We start from the raw sequence: 16,218 nt of genomic DNA, 5'->3' as shown, positions 1-16,218 counted from the left end.
AGCCCTATTTCCAAATAAGGTCACACTTTTTTTTTTTTTAGACAGGGTCTTGCTCTGTCACCCAGGCTAGAGTACAGCGTGGTACAATCATAGCTCACTGCCAACTAGCTCCTGTGCTCCAGTTATCCTCCTACCTCAGCCTCCCAAGTAGCTGGGACTACAGGCATGCACCACCATGCCTAACTACTTTTTTTTTTTTAGTAGAGATGGCGTCTCACTATATTGCCCAGGCTGGTTTTGAACTCCTAGGCTCAAGTCATTCTCCCGCCTTGGCCTCCCAAAGTGCTAGGATTACAGGCATGAGCCACTGCACCTGGCCCTGAGTCACACTTTGAGGTTACAGGTGAACATTGAATTGTTGTGGGAGTCCCTATTCAATCCACTACAGGGGTCTACAGTTTCCACTTGACTAAAAGTGTCACTAATACTCAATTGTCAAAAGGCATGTTATCTGTGTAGAGCACATGGAGCAAGTATACTAGGTTGGAGGGACTTCCAGTTGAGAGACTCAACGCACTGTCACGCACTCTATACAAGCTTTATTTCATTTTAGTGTGAAAATGTATTTTCCTCTCATGGGAAGGACGCAGAATATCAGAATTTTAAAGAGAGGAGCAGAATTGAAAGAAATCCCCACATTTTTACAACATAGCTGAAGCTTATATATTGTAATAGTCCACAGGTTTGTACTTGGGACTTTTGCTTTAACTATGATCCAGCAGGCACAGCAAGGATGGAATATAATTATTTAAGAAGGAGGTAACCAAGTGAATTCTGGATTAAACTGTCATTTCTCCAATCTCCCTCATTGTGCAGAGAGAAAGGAGAATTGTTTCAATTCCTCACACAATGCTCTTATCTCATCCTTGGCAAGAACCCTCATGCCTCTTCCTTGGCACTTTAGGTGAGGGGCAGCTCACTACCTCCTCAGACAACCCACTTTACCCCCGGGACAGTTTCATCTACAAAATTGTCCTTTTCTTTTTTGAGTCAGGGTCTTGCTCTGTCACCCAGGCCAGAGTGCAGCAGCACCATTATGGCTCACTGCAGCCTCAAACTCCTGTGCTCAAGTGATCCTTCTACCACAGCCTTGCAAGTAGCTGGGACCACAGGTGTGTACCACCATACCCGGCTTGCTTATTTATTTACTTATTTATTTAGAGATGGGGCCTAGTTATGTTGTCCAGCCTGGTCTCCAACTCCTGGCTTCAAGCGATCCTTCTGCTTCAGCCTTCTGAGTCGCGGAATTCACAGGTGTGAGCCATGAATGGTGCCCAGTAAAACTTTCCTTAATAAGTAGGTTTTATCATCCCCATGCTTCAGACTAGAACATGGGGCTTAGAGAGGTGTCATATCATGCAGAAACATGGTAAAAAGACTAGAAGGATATATATATATATATATATATATAGTTATAAGGCCGGGTATGGTGGCTCACGCCTATAATCCCAGCACTTTGGGAGGCCGAGGCGGGCAGATCACGAAGTCAGGAGTTTGAGACCAGCCTGGCCAACATAGTGAAACCCCATCTCTACTAAAAATACAAAGATTGGCAGGGCGCAGTGGCTCACTCCTGTAATCCCAACACTTTGGGAGGCCGAGCGGGCGGATCACAAGGTCAAGAGATTGAGACCATCCTGGCCAACATGGTGAAACCCTGTCTCTACTAAAAATACAAAAATTAGCTGGGAGTGGTGGCAAGCACCTGTAGTCCCAGCTACCCGGGAGGCTGAGGCAGGAGAATCGCTTGAACCCAGGGGGAGGAGGTTGCAGTGAGCTGAGGTGGTGCCACTGCACTCCAGCCTGGCGACAGAGTGAGACTCCGTCTCAAAAAAAAAAAAAAAAAAAGCTAAGCATGGTGGCATGTGCCTGTAGTCCCAGCTACTTGGGAGGCTGAGGCAGGAGAATCGCTTGAACCTGGGAGGTGGAGGTTATGGTAAGCCGAGATCGCGCCATTGCACTCCAGCCTGGGCAACAGAGAGAGACTCTATGTCAAAAAAAAAAAAAAAGATGTTACGTGATTTTCTTAATTTTCCTAAAATTTTTTTCCTTCCTTCCTTTCTCTCTCTCTCTTTCTCTCTTTTTCTTTCTTTCTTTTATTGAGACGGAGTCTCACCTCGCTCTGTCGCCCAGGCTGGAGTGCAACGGCCCAGTGTCTGCCAACTGCCACCTTTGCCACCCTAGGTCAAGCGGTTCTTGTGCCTCAGCCTCCCAAGTAGCTGGGACTGCAGGTGTGTGCCACACCTGGCTAATTTTTTTTGTATTTTTAGTAGAGACGGGATTTCGCCTTGTTGATCAGGCTGGTTTCGAACTCCTAACCTCAGGTGATCCACCCACCTCGGCCTCCCAAAGTGCTGGGATTGCAGGCGTGAGCCACTGCGCCCAGCCTCCTAAAATGTTTTAAGTACAAACGAATTAATTTTTTAAAACCATGATTATGGGTCCTTCAGTTCAAGGTCACTGAGAAAGTGGGAGTCAGGATTGGAACCCATTACTGGACAACCTCCAATGGATATGGAATTTTCTGGACTCTCTTCCAGTGACCCCAGTCTTCTGCCTTTATTGTCCTTCCAGTTTCAGGGCTCCTCTCACTCCAGGCTGGGGCTCCACCTCCAGCTGTGGCCCTCTGACTAGGACAGAGCAGAGGAGGGCTTCATAGTGATGGGCCCCCAGGCCTGGGCCCTTGAGTGAGGCTGGCATCAAGGCATCCTGTGGCATACCGCCCCGCCCCCCATCCAGTTCCCTGGGCAGCCACCACTGCGTTTGTCCCTGTGTCTCCGGTATTAACACCTGGCGAGGAAGTGTTGGAAGGAGACCCACTACAAGGCAGCCTCACCGGCTGTGTGATTTGGTGATTTGGCCAGATTAAGGAAGGAAAGCGCGTCCGCCTGGAGTGTGGAATGAACGTACAGGGTGATCATTACCCTTATCAGCACTGCCGTCACTGTCGCCGCATGTGAGACACCCCCTCCTCCCCAAGGCCAGTGATTGCGCCAGAGCTCCTGCGCGCTGGCAAGCAGGTGACGCCGCGGGTGACGGCCAGCCAGGGCGGGGGTTGTGGGGGCGGGAGGCAAGGGGAGAAGAGGGCATGTTCCCGTCGGTGAGGCGAGAACTCACCCGTGGTCCAAAGCAACGAGGGCGGGGGGCACCCTCCATCTCTACTGCACTCCCTCGGGGCACACACTGGCGCACTCCGCGTCCTCAGGTGCTCCGAGCTTCCCCGCGTCACCCGCAGCCAGGGCGCCCCCCGCGACGCCGCCATTCATTCCTCCTACACTGCGAGAGCACCACTCCAGACCTGGGGGAGCCGCAGGGAGCGACGGGCTCTTCCAGTCCGCATTTCGGCTCCAGCCACCGGACTAGGGCTGGGGGTGTCTGCCCTGGTGCGCGCGCGTCGGCCCAGTTACTATAGACCCCTCCCAGGAGAGACTGAAATAGCCAGATTCAGGAGACGGAGACACTGTGGCACATAGATACAGGAGTCAAGAATGGAGATAGATAGAGAAAGGCAAAGACACTTAAGGGGCAGGCATAGACAAAGGCCATAACACAGCGAAAGAGATACGGGGCACGGAGACAGAGAGATACAGACACTTAGAGATGGACTGACACATACAAAGGCGGAGACAGAGACACAGACGGGCAGTCAGAGACGCACGGACCCTGATGATCTACTTAAGACCAGCAGAGCAACTAGTACAAGAGCGCGTCAGCGGCGAGGGCACCATCCCACTGGCCCGAGCTCTTCCCGCGCTGTGGGTTCGTGCCTTCCCCAGTTACCCTGTACCCGAGTCTCCTCCCCGCGCATTTCCCGCTCCCCGCTTTCCATTGCCAGCCCTGCGGCCGCCTTCCCGCCCCAATGCGCCTGACCAGCTTTTGCCCCCCTGCTTCCAGTCCCCCTTGCACGCCTCTCCCAGCCTAGGGATCAGACCCTCCCCCAGGCTCCTCCAGTACCAGGCTCGATCCCACCCCCCCTTCGGTCCCGCCCCTCCCCGCGAGGTCCCGGCCGGGTTGGCTGGTACTATTCTCCAAGACCCACGTGCCGGCCATTCCCCGCCACAGTGCGGGAACCTCCCACTCCAGCTGCCTCGGTTCCCGGGGTAGCTGGGCGCGCTCCTGCCCCCGGCCCCGCCTCTTTCCCCTGGCCAGTACCCGCCCCGCCTCCACCGCGCCCCGCCCGCCGTGCTCTGCCGCAGTCGGGCGCTCATCGTCATTCCGCTCTTGCCGCCGCCGCCGCGGCCACCCCCGCCCCCCGCCCCCGCCCCCGCCCGGTCCCCGCCACCGCCGCCGCCGCCGCCTGCCCAGCGGCCCGGGAGGCGGAGGCGCGGGGGAGGAGGCCCCGCTTGGCTCCTCAGCCCCGGATGCTGCATGACTTCATCCTTCTGCCGGCTCCCCTGCTGAGGTAGGGCCGGTCCGGCAGCAAGCCCGCCGCCCGCGCCCCGCCGCAGTCCCGCTCCCGCCCCGCGCCCACCCCGCGCCCGCCATGTCCGAGATCCTGCCCTACAGCGAAGACAAGATGGGCCGCTTCGGCGCAGACCCCGAGGGCTCCGACCTCTCCTTCAGCTGCCGCCTGCAGGACACCAACTCCTTCTTCGCGGGCAACCAGGCCAAGCGACCCCCCAAGCTGGGCCAGATCGGCCGAGCCAAGCGAGGTACGCGGCCCGGGCCCGGAGTCGCCGCCTGACCCAGAAACCCTCCGCCGGGCGCCCCCCGGCTGCCGTTCCCCGCCGAGTGCCCGCAGCTTTTGCCGCAGACCAGCACACCAGCCGCTCTCCGGCCCGGGCTGGAGGGGGGGTCCCAGCTGCAGTGTGTGTCCCCCTCTTCCCTTCTCCCGGGAACACGGTGCCCCGGATTCGATGCTCGCCACCTCTGGAAGCAGAGCCCTGGCACCCGGGCGAGGGGGAGGGGCCGGTCGGGGCATTTGGGGCTGCACGGAAGTGGGAACACGGGTTAACGGGCTGATTCTTTGGGATCAAATACTGAGTCGGTGGACAATACGAATAACCTTCGGATCGAGAGGGGCGTCTAACAAGAGAGGGCAGGATGCCGGGGGTCCGCTTGTCTTGGTTGTTTGCATGGGGAGGGGAGCTCTGTTGGTGCCAGGATCGGAAGAGGGGTCCCAGCGGCGAGAGGGCTCAGGTGGAGGAGAGGGCTGGACCAGCTGGATACTCGGTTTGAGCCCCATTTGAGGAGGGGGATCTGTTGAAGTGCGGGTTGAAGAGGGGAATTCCGTGAGCAAAAGGTTTCTGATCAACTCGGAGGAAGGCTCAGGTGGCAGGAGGGCTCGCACTGGGAGGGAAAATAGCTGGAGCCTTTGAAGAGGGGCGTTCCGCCATCGGGAGGGGAGGGGGTCTGTGGGACCTAGGCTTGGCGGCGGGTTGGGTCTCCAGAAGAGTTCGGACGGGGAGGACACCGCGGCACAGGGTTCCGAGGGGCGTCGCTGGGCCACGGGCAGTAGCTGCGCGGGACGCTAGGACGCGGGGCTCATTCTCATCGCCGCCGCCCCCCGAGGCCGCGCGGCTGACGCGCTTTCTCCCTGCGCAGTGGTGATCGAGGATGACCGGATAGACGACGTGCTGAAGGGGATGGGGGAGAAGCCGCCGTCCGGAGTGTAGACGCGCCGGCTCAGGCGGCGGGCTCCGGGCCCAGCCTCGCAGCGGCCAGGAGCGCGGGCCGGAGATGCGGCTGCCGGCGCCCCCCGGCCCCGGCCCAGGCGCCCGCGGGCGGGGGCTGCAGGGCCGTGCCGCCGCCGCCGCCAGGCACTCCGGAGCTGTCCGCTTCAGCACCACGGCGGCCGCGGTAGCGGCGGCGCGGACCCGCCCGGAACCCGCCGCCGCGCTCATGCACTTTAAAACCTCGGGCCGCAGCCCCACCCCGCACACCGGAACGGACACGGAGACCCGCGGCCCCCAGCCCCCGGCCCGCCCCCTCCCGCACGGCTCCCCTGCCCCGCCCCCCTCCGGCCAGTCTGGTCTGCAGACCGGGCGGCCGCCGGTGTCGGACCGCGCGCGGCCAGGGATGTTTGGCTGCGTACTTGCATGAGCTTTCCACCCACCTGAGCCCAGTCCTCCGGGCCGTTCCTCACCCCCACCCCTGTCTGGCGTGACCCTAGCCTCAGCCTCTTTCTAAGGGACTTCCTCAGCACATTTGTATTTTTATATCCGACTCTTTGTTTACTGGCTCTGCTCATGGTTCCTGCCCTCCCCTCAGTCTCGGCCACGCTCTTCTGCGCCTGGCAGATAGGATGGGTGTTGAGGCTGGGGTGAGACAAGCCCCCGACACGGTTACCAACCACATGGCCAGTCTGCCCAGGCCTGACCCCAGGAGGCATTCTGGCAGACCCCTTCTCCCCAAGGTATCATCACCTTCCAAGGGCCCAGATCCGATTTTACCTTGGACCCCTGCGTCTTACCCCTGGGAACCCAAATGGGGACTGCTCTGCACCTTTGGATGACATCTGTGGCCCCGGAGATGTTCTCAACCCAGGGGTGCCCTTTGTAAATGTTCCTCCATCCTCACTGTACCAGGAGTGTGTGAATAAACACAGACCTCCCTGTGTGTGTGTGGCCGCTGCTTAGGTCTCAGGAGCCAGGCCAAAATGGGAGTGGGGGCAGGTACTTGGGAATCTCAGGTGCATGTTGCTGGTGAGGGATGGTTGCCAAGTAAGACAGACAGGCCAGCCTGGCCTGGGAACATCATTATGATGTGGCCTCCTCGGGTAGAGATACAACCCAGGCGTGACTGGTCACCAGTGTTGGGGATGGAGCTAGGGTGAGAAACATAAAGCGGTCTAGGTTCAAAGCCTGCAGTCTCCTGTGGATAAATCAAGGCTAGATGAGGATCAGTAACAGGCCCCAGGGACAACGGTCTCCAGGCTGGCTGGTGTGCAGAGGGGTTATGCTGAGCTTTGCCCCAGGGGATGCATCACTGGTGGTTTGGTGTGGTGGCAGAGGTTGGGGAATCCAGGAGAGAACTGAGGAACCCAAGAAAGAAGCAAGAAACCTGGAATCTGGATCTAGTTGGAGCTGGGCTGTATTGGTTCATGTGGGTTCGCTCCCACCCTCTATCTTAGGCATGAGGCCCCTGGGATGTAAGCACCTTGGACCCAACCCCAAGTCCTGAGTCAGGAATTCCAACTACCTGAGGAGCCCAGGGCAGAATGGCAGGAAGGGTGGAGAACCATGCTCTGGCCTCAGAGCTGAATGGCACTAAGGAAGTCCTCATGATCTGAGTCCTGAAGGAAGCAAGGTGAGGTGGGAGGTCTGGGGGGTGAGAGGATTTGGGCCCCCAGAGCCAGCTGGGCCACACTGAGCTCCCCACCCTTGTGCATGAGGTACAGATGGAAGTGGAAACCGCTGCCATAGGTAGCATGCCTCAGGGACCAGCCATAAGAGGCTTGGGCATAGTGTCTGGTCCGAAAGTGGGGGGCAGCAGAAGTCATTGAGATGAACCGGCCTCCAGGGACCAGCACGCGGCTCACCTGCAAGGCAGACAGAGAAGCCATTGGTGAGAAGTGGATCTTCAGGTTCTCAAAGGTCAGTACTGTTCTAGATGCCCTCCCAGTCAAACCTCAGGAACCATCCCATATCCGTAGCTCAGGCTTTCCATGGCAAAGAGTGAGCCACTTTCTCTGCCTCTGGCCATTCCTTGGGATTAGGGCTATATTCTATTCAGGGAGGGGTATAGACGTGATATCAGGTATAGGGGCACCACTTTCCTATAACTGCTCACCTTGGCAGTCTCTGTCACCTGTCAGGAACCTGGCTGCTACCTCATCCCTACGGCAACCCAGTAACCACACATCAGCCTTTGTGAGCCTGACTATTCCAGCCGCCTCTAAATCTCGACCCCGCTTAACCCTTCCCTTCCTTCAGAGAGCCACACTCCTGAGGGCGACCCACTACTTGCTCCAAAACATGCTTCTGGCTTCTGATTTCTTCCAGTCCCCTGAAACCTCAACGCTGCAGCCCCACCTATTGATCTGCCTTCCTCTCTTGTTGCTCTCTTACCTCACTCAACACTTGGTCCACAGTGTGGACACCTTCAGAGGACACGGTCCAGGGATCTCGTTCCCCAGCCAGCAGAGCATCCAGCGTGCCTTTCTCGAGCACCACATCAAAAGAAGCACTGGGGAAGTCCAGCTTCCGCACATCCATGGTCTCCCAGCGCAGCTGCGGCACATGGGCATAGCGAGCCTGCATGGCAGCCACCACGACTGACGAGTAGTCCACACTGGTCACATCAGGGAAGCCTCCGAGGAACAGCTCGTAGCTCAGGGCACTGTTCCCACAACCTGGGGTGGGAGGGGATGGGTGGCAAAAGAGCTACGTTAGCTTTGGTTCTCACCTCCCCCTGAATATCCATCCACTCTTGGCCCTGTTTTCTCTCAATCCAAACCCTCCAGTACTGAGAGGAGGTGGCAGAGTGCAGAAAAAGCACAAGCCTTGGAATCGCACAGGGCTGGGTGCAAACCCTGGCTCTATCACTCCTAGCTGTGTGGGCTGGGACAAGTTGTTTAAATACTAGAAACATAGAATTTTTTTTTTTTTTTTTTAGATGAAGTCTCACTCGGTCGCCCAGGCTGGAGTACAGTGGTGCAATCTCCGCTCACTGCAACCTCCGCCTCCCGGGTTCAAGCGATTCTCCTGCCTCAGCCTTCTGAGGAGCTGGGATTACAGGCACATGCCACCACGCCTGGCTAACACTTGGATTTCCTATTCAGAAAAATGAAGATAATAATACGTAGGCCATATACAGGATGTGATGCATTAAACTTAAGAACTAAGAGCTAGGGGCCGGGCGCGATGGTTCACGCCTGTAATCCCAGCACTTTGGGAGGCCGAGGAGGGTGGGTCACCTGAGGTCAGGAGTTCAAGACCAGCCTGACCAACATGGAGAAACCCCATCTCTACTAAAAATACAAAATTAGCCAGGCGTGGTGGCACATGCCTGTAATCCCAGCTACTGGGGAGGCTGAGGCAGGAGAATTGCTTGAACCCAGGAGGCGGAGGTTGCGGTGAGCCGAGATAGTGCCATTGCACTCTGGCCTGGGTGACAAGAGCGAAACTTCGTTTCAAAAAAAGAAAAGAAAAAGAACTAAGAACTGTAGAGTAGCTGAAGGAGCTCTAAAGTTAGGAGTTCAGAGATTTGGGTTCTGATATTCCTAGTCACACAGCCACGGCAAATCATTCAACTCTTTGAGCCTCAGTTTCCTCAAATTCAAAATGGGGATAATACTGGTATCATTAGGACCATAATATTATTAGTAGCATAATAATGATAAAAATTAGTATTATCCTAATCCCCAACCTCTTAGAAAACCTTAGAAGATATCAACCCTGGGAAGACCTCATGTTAGGGGTTATTCTACTTTGTTTTCCAAAACAGAATTAACAAGTGAACGGGAAACTAGGTGGGGACACACAGTGGAGCTGACTAATTCCTTGCAATTCTTTTTTTCTTTTCTTTCTTTTTCTTTTTTTTTTTTGAGATGGAGTTTCACTCCCGTTGCCCAGGCTGGAGTGCAGAGGCACGATCTTGGCTCACTGCAACCTCCGCCTCCCGGGTTCAAGTAATTCTCCTGCCTCAACCTCCTGAGTAGCTGGGACTACAGGCATGCACCACCACGCCCAGCTAATTTTGTATTTTAGTAGAGACGGGGTTTCACCATGTTGGTCAGGCTGGTCCTGACCTCAGGTGATCCACCTGCCTTGGCCTCCCAAAGTGCTAGAATTATAGGCATGAGCCACCACACCTGGCCGCAATTCTTAATATATGTATTGAGCACTACATATTAGGCTCTGCCCATGAATAAAAGTCCCTGCCCTCAAGGAGCTCATGCTCCAGTAGGAGGAAAAAATGTGTAATCAGACAGTTGTCGCAAAACATGATGAGTGTTTCGATAGAGACAGGCTGTGAGACCACACAGGAAGGTCTGGACCTCACCTCAGGTGAGTCAGCCAAGAGTTTCCGGAGAGCTGACAACCAAGCAAAGTCTTGAAAAACAGAGTCTTGACAACTTCCCAACACTCTGGTAGGAAGTGCCTGGAAAGAAGTCCCAAAGGGGGTAGGGTCAGGATGGAGAAGAGAGAGGAGTGGATGTGGATCTATAGTCCAATGGGCATGACTTCCTTAGAAGATCCAGTGGCCTCTTCCAGGCCCTCCTATGGCCAGTCCCAGCTTGAGAATGGGGCTGGGTGACAGCTCTTGACAGCCCCACTGGGGATCTTCAGCTCTTGGGATTAGATTTCCTTTAATCCCCACTTGCCTCCCTAAGAGGATCACGGGATCAGCAGTTGGGATAGCCCTAATCTATCAGGGTTTGGCACCTGGACAATGTACCCAGAGGCAGCTGGCTGCTTGCTCCCCAGCTGCCCCTTCCCATGTTTCTCTTCAAGCCCTAGGGCTCAAGGAAAACTATCTTGCCTAGGAAAACCCAACACGTGCTCCCCAAAGTTGAAGCCACAAAAAGCCACAATAGATACAGCACATGGGATGGGGGTAAGGATGGCAGAACCTGACTTAGTTCCAGGTTGAAATCCCACTGGGTTTGCTGACCCACAATCCCTTCATTACCCCCACACCTGACCTCATATACCTGTAGAGCTCTGCCAAACTGTGGACAAATCCAGATTTCCTTCCTTTGTTCTCCTTAGTACAAGATGGCATCTTCCAAGAGAACTTTACCAAAGGTGAAGGGGAAACAAAAGCTGGCCACTGGGGCAGTCATGCTTACAAGCAGTGACTTTTGATTCTGTTGACTCGGAGATTTGGGGCCAGCAACTAAGAAGGGGCTTGGGAAAGCCACTGCCTTCCAAAGTGGGGCCTGAGGGAAGTAGAGCCTTGGAGAATTGATCCATGTCCAAGAATACATCACATGAGGGCCTAGAGCTGAGTGGATCCTAACTCAACACCAAGATTGAAATATAAGCCAGAATGCTAATTTACTAATTTTTAACAAGAAAAATAGCCATCATGGGAACAGGAGTTGAATCCTCTGGTCAGTCCCTTTTCCCTTTATAGGAAATCTAAATTGGAAGTCAAATTGATTCCAAATTAATTTTTTTTTTTTTTTTGAGATAGAGTCTTGATCTTGGCTCACTGCAAGCTCCACCTCCCAGGTCCACGCCATTCTCCTGCCTCAGCCTCCCAAGTAGCTGGGACTACAGGCGCCCATCACCACGCCCGGCTAATTTCTTTTGTATTTTTTTTTTAGTAGAGACGGGGTTTCACCGTGTTAGCCAGGATGGTCTCAATCTCCTGACCTTGTGATCCGCCCGCCTTGGCCTCTCGAAGTGCTGGGATTACAGGCGTGAGCCACCGCGCCTGGCCACTTCCAGATTAATTTTTGATTATGATCAAAAGATTCCAAAGGAACACTTAAGCATAGGAGTTCAAGAGGCTGCAGTGGGCCAAGATCACACCACTGCACTCCAGCCTGGGGACAGAGCAACACCCTGTCTCTAAAAAAAACAAGAAGATTCCTACAGAGCATGAAGTCAAGCAAGCATAGCAAATTGGAGAAGCTCAATAACAGCAAAGTGGGGCCAGCCATCCATATACATTCATTTGCTTTGAGGATGTTTCAGCCATAGGGACCAGACACACGAGTCTTCCAACAGGGTACTCTGTTCTCTGAACAGTCCTGGATAAACTGCCTTTCTGATTCCCATTTTCAATAAAAATAATAATAGCTAATAGTTATTGAACACCAGGTACTATGTTACGCATTTATAAGAATTATTTCAGTTTACTTTCACAGTAGAGCCATATAAAGGATACTATTGGCTGGGCATGGTGGCTCATGCCTGTAATCCCAGCACTTCGGGAGGCCGAGACGGGCAGATCACTTGAGGTCAGAAGTTGGAGATCAGCCTGGCCAACATGGTGAAACCCCATTTCTACTAAAAATACAAAAATTAGCCAGGCGTGGTGGTGGGCGCCTGTAATCCCAGCTACTCGGGAGGCTGAGACAGGAGAATCGCTTGAACCCAGGAGGTGGAGTTTGCAGTGAGCTGAGATTGCACCACTGCACTCCAGCCTGGGCAACAGAACGAGACTCCATCTAAAAAAAAAAAAAAAGATACTATTATTACCATTCCTATTTTCTATATGGGAAAATTGAGGAAAGTGGTAAGAAACTTTCTCAAGGTCACATAGTCAGTGGAAGAGCCAGAATTTGGACCCAGGCCTCTATCGCTCCAGAGCCAGAGCTCTTAAACCACTGTGTTCAACTGCCTCCCAGTTTTCAAGAGGCCCACTCACCTTCAGTGGTGACATTCCATTGTTAGCTATATCAATATGGCCATTAGGCTATAATTCACAATGTAATCATTTTACCAGTTTTAAGAGTTCCAGATGCCTCCCTACTCCCATCTGTGTGGTGTCACAAAGCACCCTTACTTCACCACTTCCTTGCTGCATGACAGTAGTGGACACTGTCAGTGTTCTGACCAGATGCCCTGGGAGTCTTTTTACCGATTTTTAGTTTTATATCCCTGGGTTTTGGTGTGTGTTTGTTCTAATGGTGTACATCTGTGACTCTTCAGGCTGAAACTACCTTCAGGGAAACTTTGCTTCTTCCCTTTCTCTGTTCCCTCTAGCTCTTACCAATTCTCCTGGGAGCACATTCCTAACAAATAACTTGGACATGAATCCTCATCTCAGGATTTGCTTCTGGGGAACTCAATCTAAGACAATGAGTGGCAGGGGTTGCCAAATGCAGCTTGCCACCTGTTTTGGTAGATAAAGTTATATTGAAACATGGCTATTCTCATTCACTTTTTTTTTTTTTTTGAGATGGGCGTTTCACCCTGTCACCCAGGCTGGAGTGCAGTGGCGCAATCTCGGCTCACTGCAACCTCCGCCTCCCTGGTTCAAGCAATTAATTCTCTTGCCTCAGCCTCTGCAGTAGCTGGGATTACAGGTGCCTGTCACCATACCCGGCTGATTTTTATATTTTTAGTAGAGATGGGGTTTCACCATGCTGGCCAGGCTGCTCTCGAACTCCTGACCCCAGGTGACCTGCCCGCCTCGGCCTCCCAAAGTGGTGGGATTACAGGCATGAGCCACCCCGCCCAGCCTTCAGTCACTTTTGTATTGTCTGTAGCTGCTTTTCCACTACAATAGCAGAAGTGAGTCATTGTAAAAGAGACTATGTAGCCTGCAAAGCCTAAAATATTTACTTGTTTGGCCATTTTCAAAAAAAGTTTACAGACCCCTAACCTGGAGTAAGTCTCTTAATACTTTTGACTTGCCTTTAGGGGTTGTCATAAGGATTAAGTAAGTTAGAAAGGGCCCAGGACATTCTCTGGCTCTTATCAGGCACTCAAGTCTGTTGAGGTGGAATGTAACGTAGAGTATTCCCCAAGTTGTGGGTCTTGGTCTTACATCTTGGGGATTCTAGAAATTCCCCTTTTGATTTTTAGACTTCTTGCCCCTCCTATCCAGAAAAGGATAGTTCCCAGTCAAGCAGATTTTTTTTAAAGCATCAGTTTGGTGAAAAAACAGTCAAATAGATTTTAAGGCAGTGTTACTCTGCCAATCACCAGCATAAGAATCTGCTGTGAAGCTTGTTGAACATACAGATTCCTGAGACCCACATTAGACCATCCCTGGAATTAGAATCTCACAGTGCAGTCTAGCTCTCCAGGTAATTTTGATACACACTAAAGCTTGAGAAAACATAGATCTAAGGTAAATCTATAAATAAGTGCAATGGTTTAAAATCACAGATTCAAGAAAGTGTTTACTTGTGGGAAGAAGGGGTTTTAGGAGGACCACACAGAGAACCTTGAATATACTTTTCATTTTGCCAGGCATTGTTCTAGGTATCTTTCATGCTCATTTAATCATCTTAAAGCCCAATTAATAAATATGCTTATGTTTTTAAGGTTGAGAAAATGGAAGCACAGAAATTCAAGTATTTTGTCCAGGATTACACAGCCAGTATAAGCCGAGCCAAGATTCCAACATAATTCACTGCCTCTAGAGTCCAAGGTGGTTTTTTGTTTGTTTTTTGTTTTGCTTTGTTTTGAGACAGGGTCTCATTCTGTCGCCTAGGCTGGAGCCCAGTGGAGCCATCACAGCTCACTGCAGCCTGGATCTCCTGGCTCAAATGATCCTCCTGCCTCAGCCTCTTGAGTAGGTCGGACTATGGGCACAGGCCACCATGCCCAGCTAAGTTTTAATTTTTTTTTTTTTTTTCTGAGACAGGGTCTCACTCTGTCACCCAGGCTGGAGTGGAGTGGTACAATCTCGGCTCACCGCACCCTCCACCTCCCGGGCCCAAGTGATTCTCCTGCCTCAGCCTCCCAAGTACCTGGGATTACAGGCACGTGCCACCACACCTGGATGGTTTTTGTATTTTTAGTAGAGACAGGGTTTCACCATGTTGGCCAGGCTTGTCTTGAACTCCTGACCTCAAATGCTCCACCTGCCTTGGTCTCCCGAAGTGTTGTGATTACAAGCATAAGCCACTGCTCTGGCCTAAATTTTTTGTAGAAATGGGATCTCACTATATTGCCCAGGCTGGTCTTGAGCTCCTGCGATCAAGTGATCCTTCCACCTTGACCTCCCAAAGTGCTGGGATTATGAGCGTGAATCATGAGCCCAGCCGAGTCCAAGTTCTTTCTTTTTTTTTTTTTTTTTTGAGACAGAGTTTTGCTCTTCTTGCACAGGCTGGAGTGCAATGGCATGATCTTGGCTCACCGAAACTTCCGCCTCCCGGGTTCAAACGATTTTCCTGCCTCAGCCTCCCAAGTAGTTGGGATTATAGGCATGCGCCACCACACCCGACTAATTTTTTGTATTTTTAGTAGAGATGGGGTTTCTCCATGTTGGTCAGGCTGATCTCGAACTCCCGACCTCAGGTGATCCGCCCGCCTTGGCCTCCCAAAGTGCTGGGATTAATGGCGTGAGCCACCGCGCCCAGCCAAGTTATTAACCACTAAATTATACTTTTTTTCTATCCCTAGTAATGTTCTATTTCTCAAACTGAGGGGAATAGACACACACATTAGATTTGTCATTTATACCTTACATATATGTTACATATACCTTTTTTATTTATTAAAGACTTCACTTAAACATACAAAGGCTTTTACAAAGAGCAAAGTAAAAAAGACAATTGGAAGAAAACCTGTTGCTCATTCAAACTTTACTAGCGCCTCCAAGGTTGACAGTAGGAGAGAACCTCAAGAGGTCAGCCTAACACCCCAGAGACCTACCTTTCCTCCAGCACGTCTTCCCTTTGGGGAATCTCATCACCCTGGGCGGCAATCTCCCCTCCACCCTTAGAGGGTGCTGTTCTCACTCTCTAAGGCATAGGACCAAGTTTCAGATAGGACTCTCTCTAGGTGACTCTGGCTCCCAGTGCCCAGGGGCAAAAAGAAAACCGCTGGGCATTATTCTCGAGGTGCCTGCGCGTGCCGCCTCCGATGTGAACTCGCAGTCCCATTTCTAGAACTGAATCTAAAGCTCAGAACGAGTTCATGACTTGTCCTAAGTTATACAAGTCAATTAGCGCTAGAACTTGAACTAGGTCCTCTGAGCAATCCGGTCCCCAAGGCTGCCTGCCTCCCGAGGGTCCGGACAGGGTCTTGGGTACTCCCCACGCTCAAACCCTGAGGGACTGTCTTTCTCCAGAGGGCCCCGGGACCTACAATCTCTTACTCCTGTTTGCCTTGACTAAATACAGCCGGGACTCTGAAGGAGCTGGATCTCGCGTCCCAACTCAGGCGTCCTCCAAGACGGGTAGACAGGCGGGAGGAAAGCGGACCGGGCCAAGCCCACGCGGCGCCGGTCCTGCCAGCTCTACCTGGCGGGGCCGCGCGGGGATTACCCACCTAGCACAAGGATACGGTCCTCGGGCCGCAGCTCCGGCTCTAGGAGGGCATGGAAGGAGGAGAAGTCCCCGAACCAATCGTAGGGGGCAGAATCGGCTGCGCCTTGGTAGCGCTGATCCCAGTACTCGACTTCGCGGTACCCGCAGTTCCGCTCCGGTAACTCCGGCGGCGCCCTACCGGCCCCTGGAGAGGCCATGCTCTCAACCGCGGGGCCGCCAGAGCCGCCGGCCCTTCAGCCAATACGGAAGGCAGGATGCAGAAGGCGGGGTCCTGGTCTCTCCGCCCACCATCTGCAGTTGCTCAACACAAACACGTGGAACTTCCGTCCTTTACTAAGCGCTCTTCGAAGAATCCTCCGGCTGGGAAAACCATC

At 53.1% G+C, this 16,218-nt stretch overlaps 2 protein-coding genes across 2 annotated transcripts; one reads left to right on the top strand and one right to left on the bottom strand.

The window, feature by feature from the left end:
* Positions 1-2,819: 2,819 nt before the first annotated feature.
* On the top strand, positions 2,820-5,634 carry CAMK2N2 (calcium/calmodulin dependent protein kinase II inhibitor 2). The gene is made up of 2 exons (XM_032171796.3): positions 2,820-4,652; positions 5,545-5,634. Exons 1-2 carry the CDS (start codon positions 4,484-4,486, stop codon positions 5,613-5,615), a joined length of 240 nt encoding a protein of 79 aa, XP_032027687.1. The 5' UTR covers positions 2,820-4,483; the 3' UTR covers positions 5,616-5,634.
* A 1,380-nt stretch (positions 5,635-7,014) lies between these two features.
* On the bottom strand, positions 7,015-16,081 carry EEF1AKMT4 (EEF1A lysine methyltransferase 4). The gene is made up of 3 exons (XM_032171789.2): positions 15,846-16,081; positions 8,010-8,293; positions 7,015-7,480 (listed from the first exon to the last, which is right to left on the bottom strand). The coding sequence occupies exons 1-3, from the start codon at positions 16,039-16,041 to the stop codon at positions 7,193-7,195; spliced, it is 768 nt and encodes a 255-aa protein (XP_032027680.1). The 5' UTR covers positions 16,042-16,081; the 3' UTR covers positions 7,015-7,192.
* Between the last annotated feature and the right edge of the window lie 137 nt (positions 16,082-16,218).

The sequence above is a fragment of the Hylobates moloch genome, unplaced genomic scaffold (genome assembly GCF_009828535.3).
Source record: "Hylobates moloch isolate HMO894 unplaced genomic scaffold, HMol_V3 SCAFFOLD_13, whole genome shotgun sequence".
NCBI lineage: Eukaryota > Metazoa > Chordata > Mammalia > Primates > Hylobatidae > Hylobates > Hylobates moloch.
Note: the sequence above shows the minus strand (reverse complement) of the source record. Positions and strands in the feature narration are given on the sequence as shown.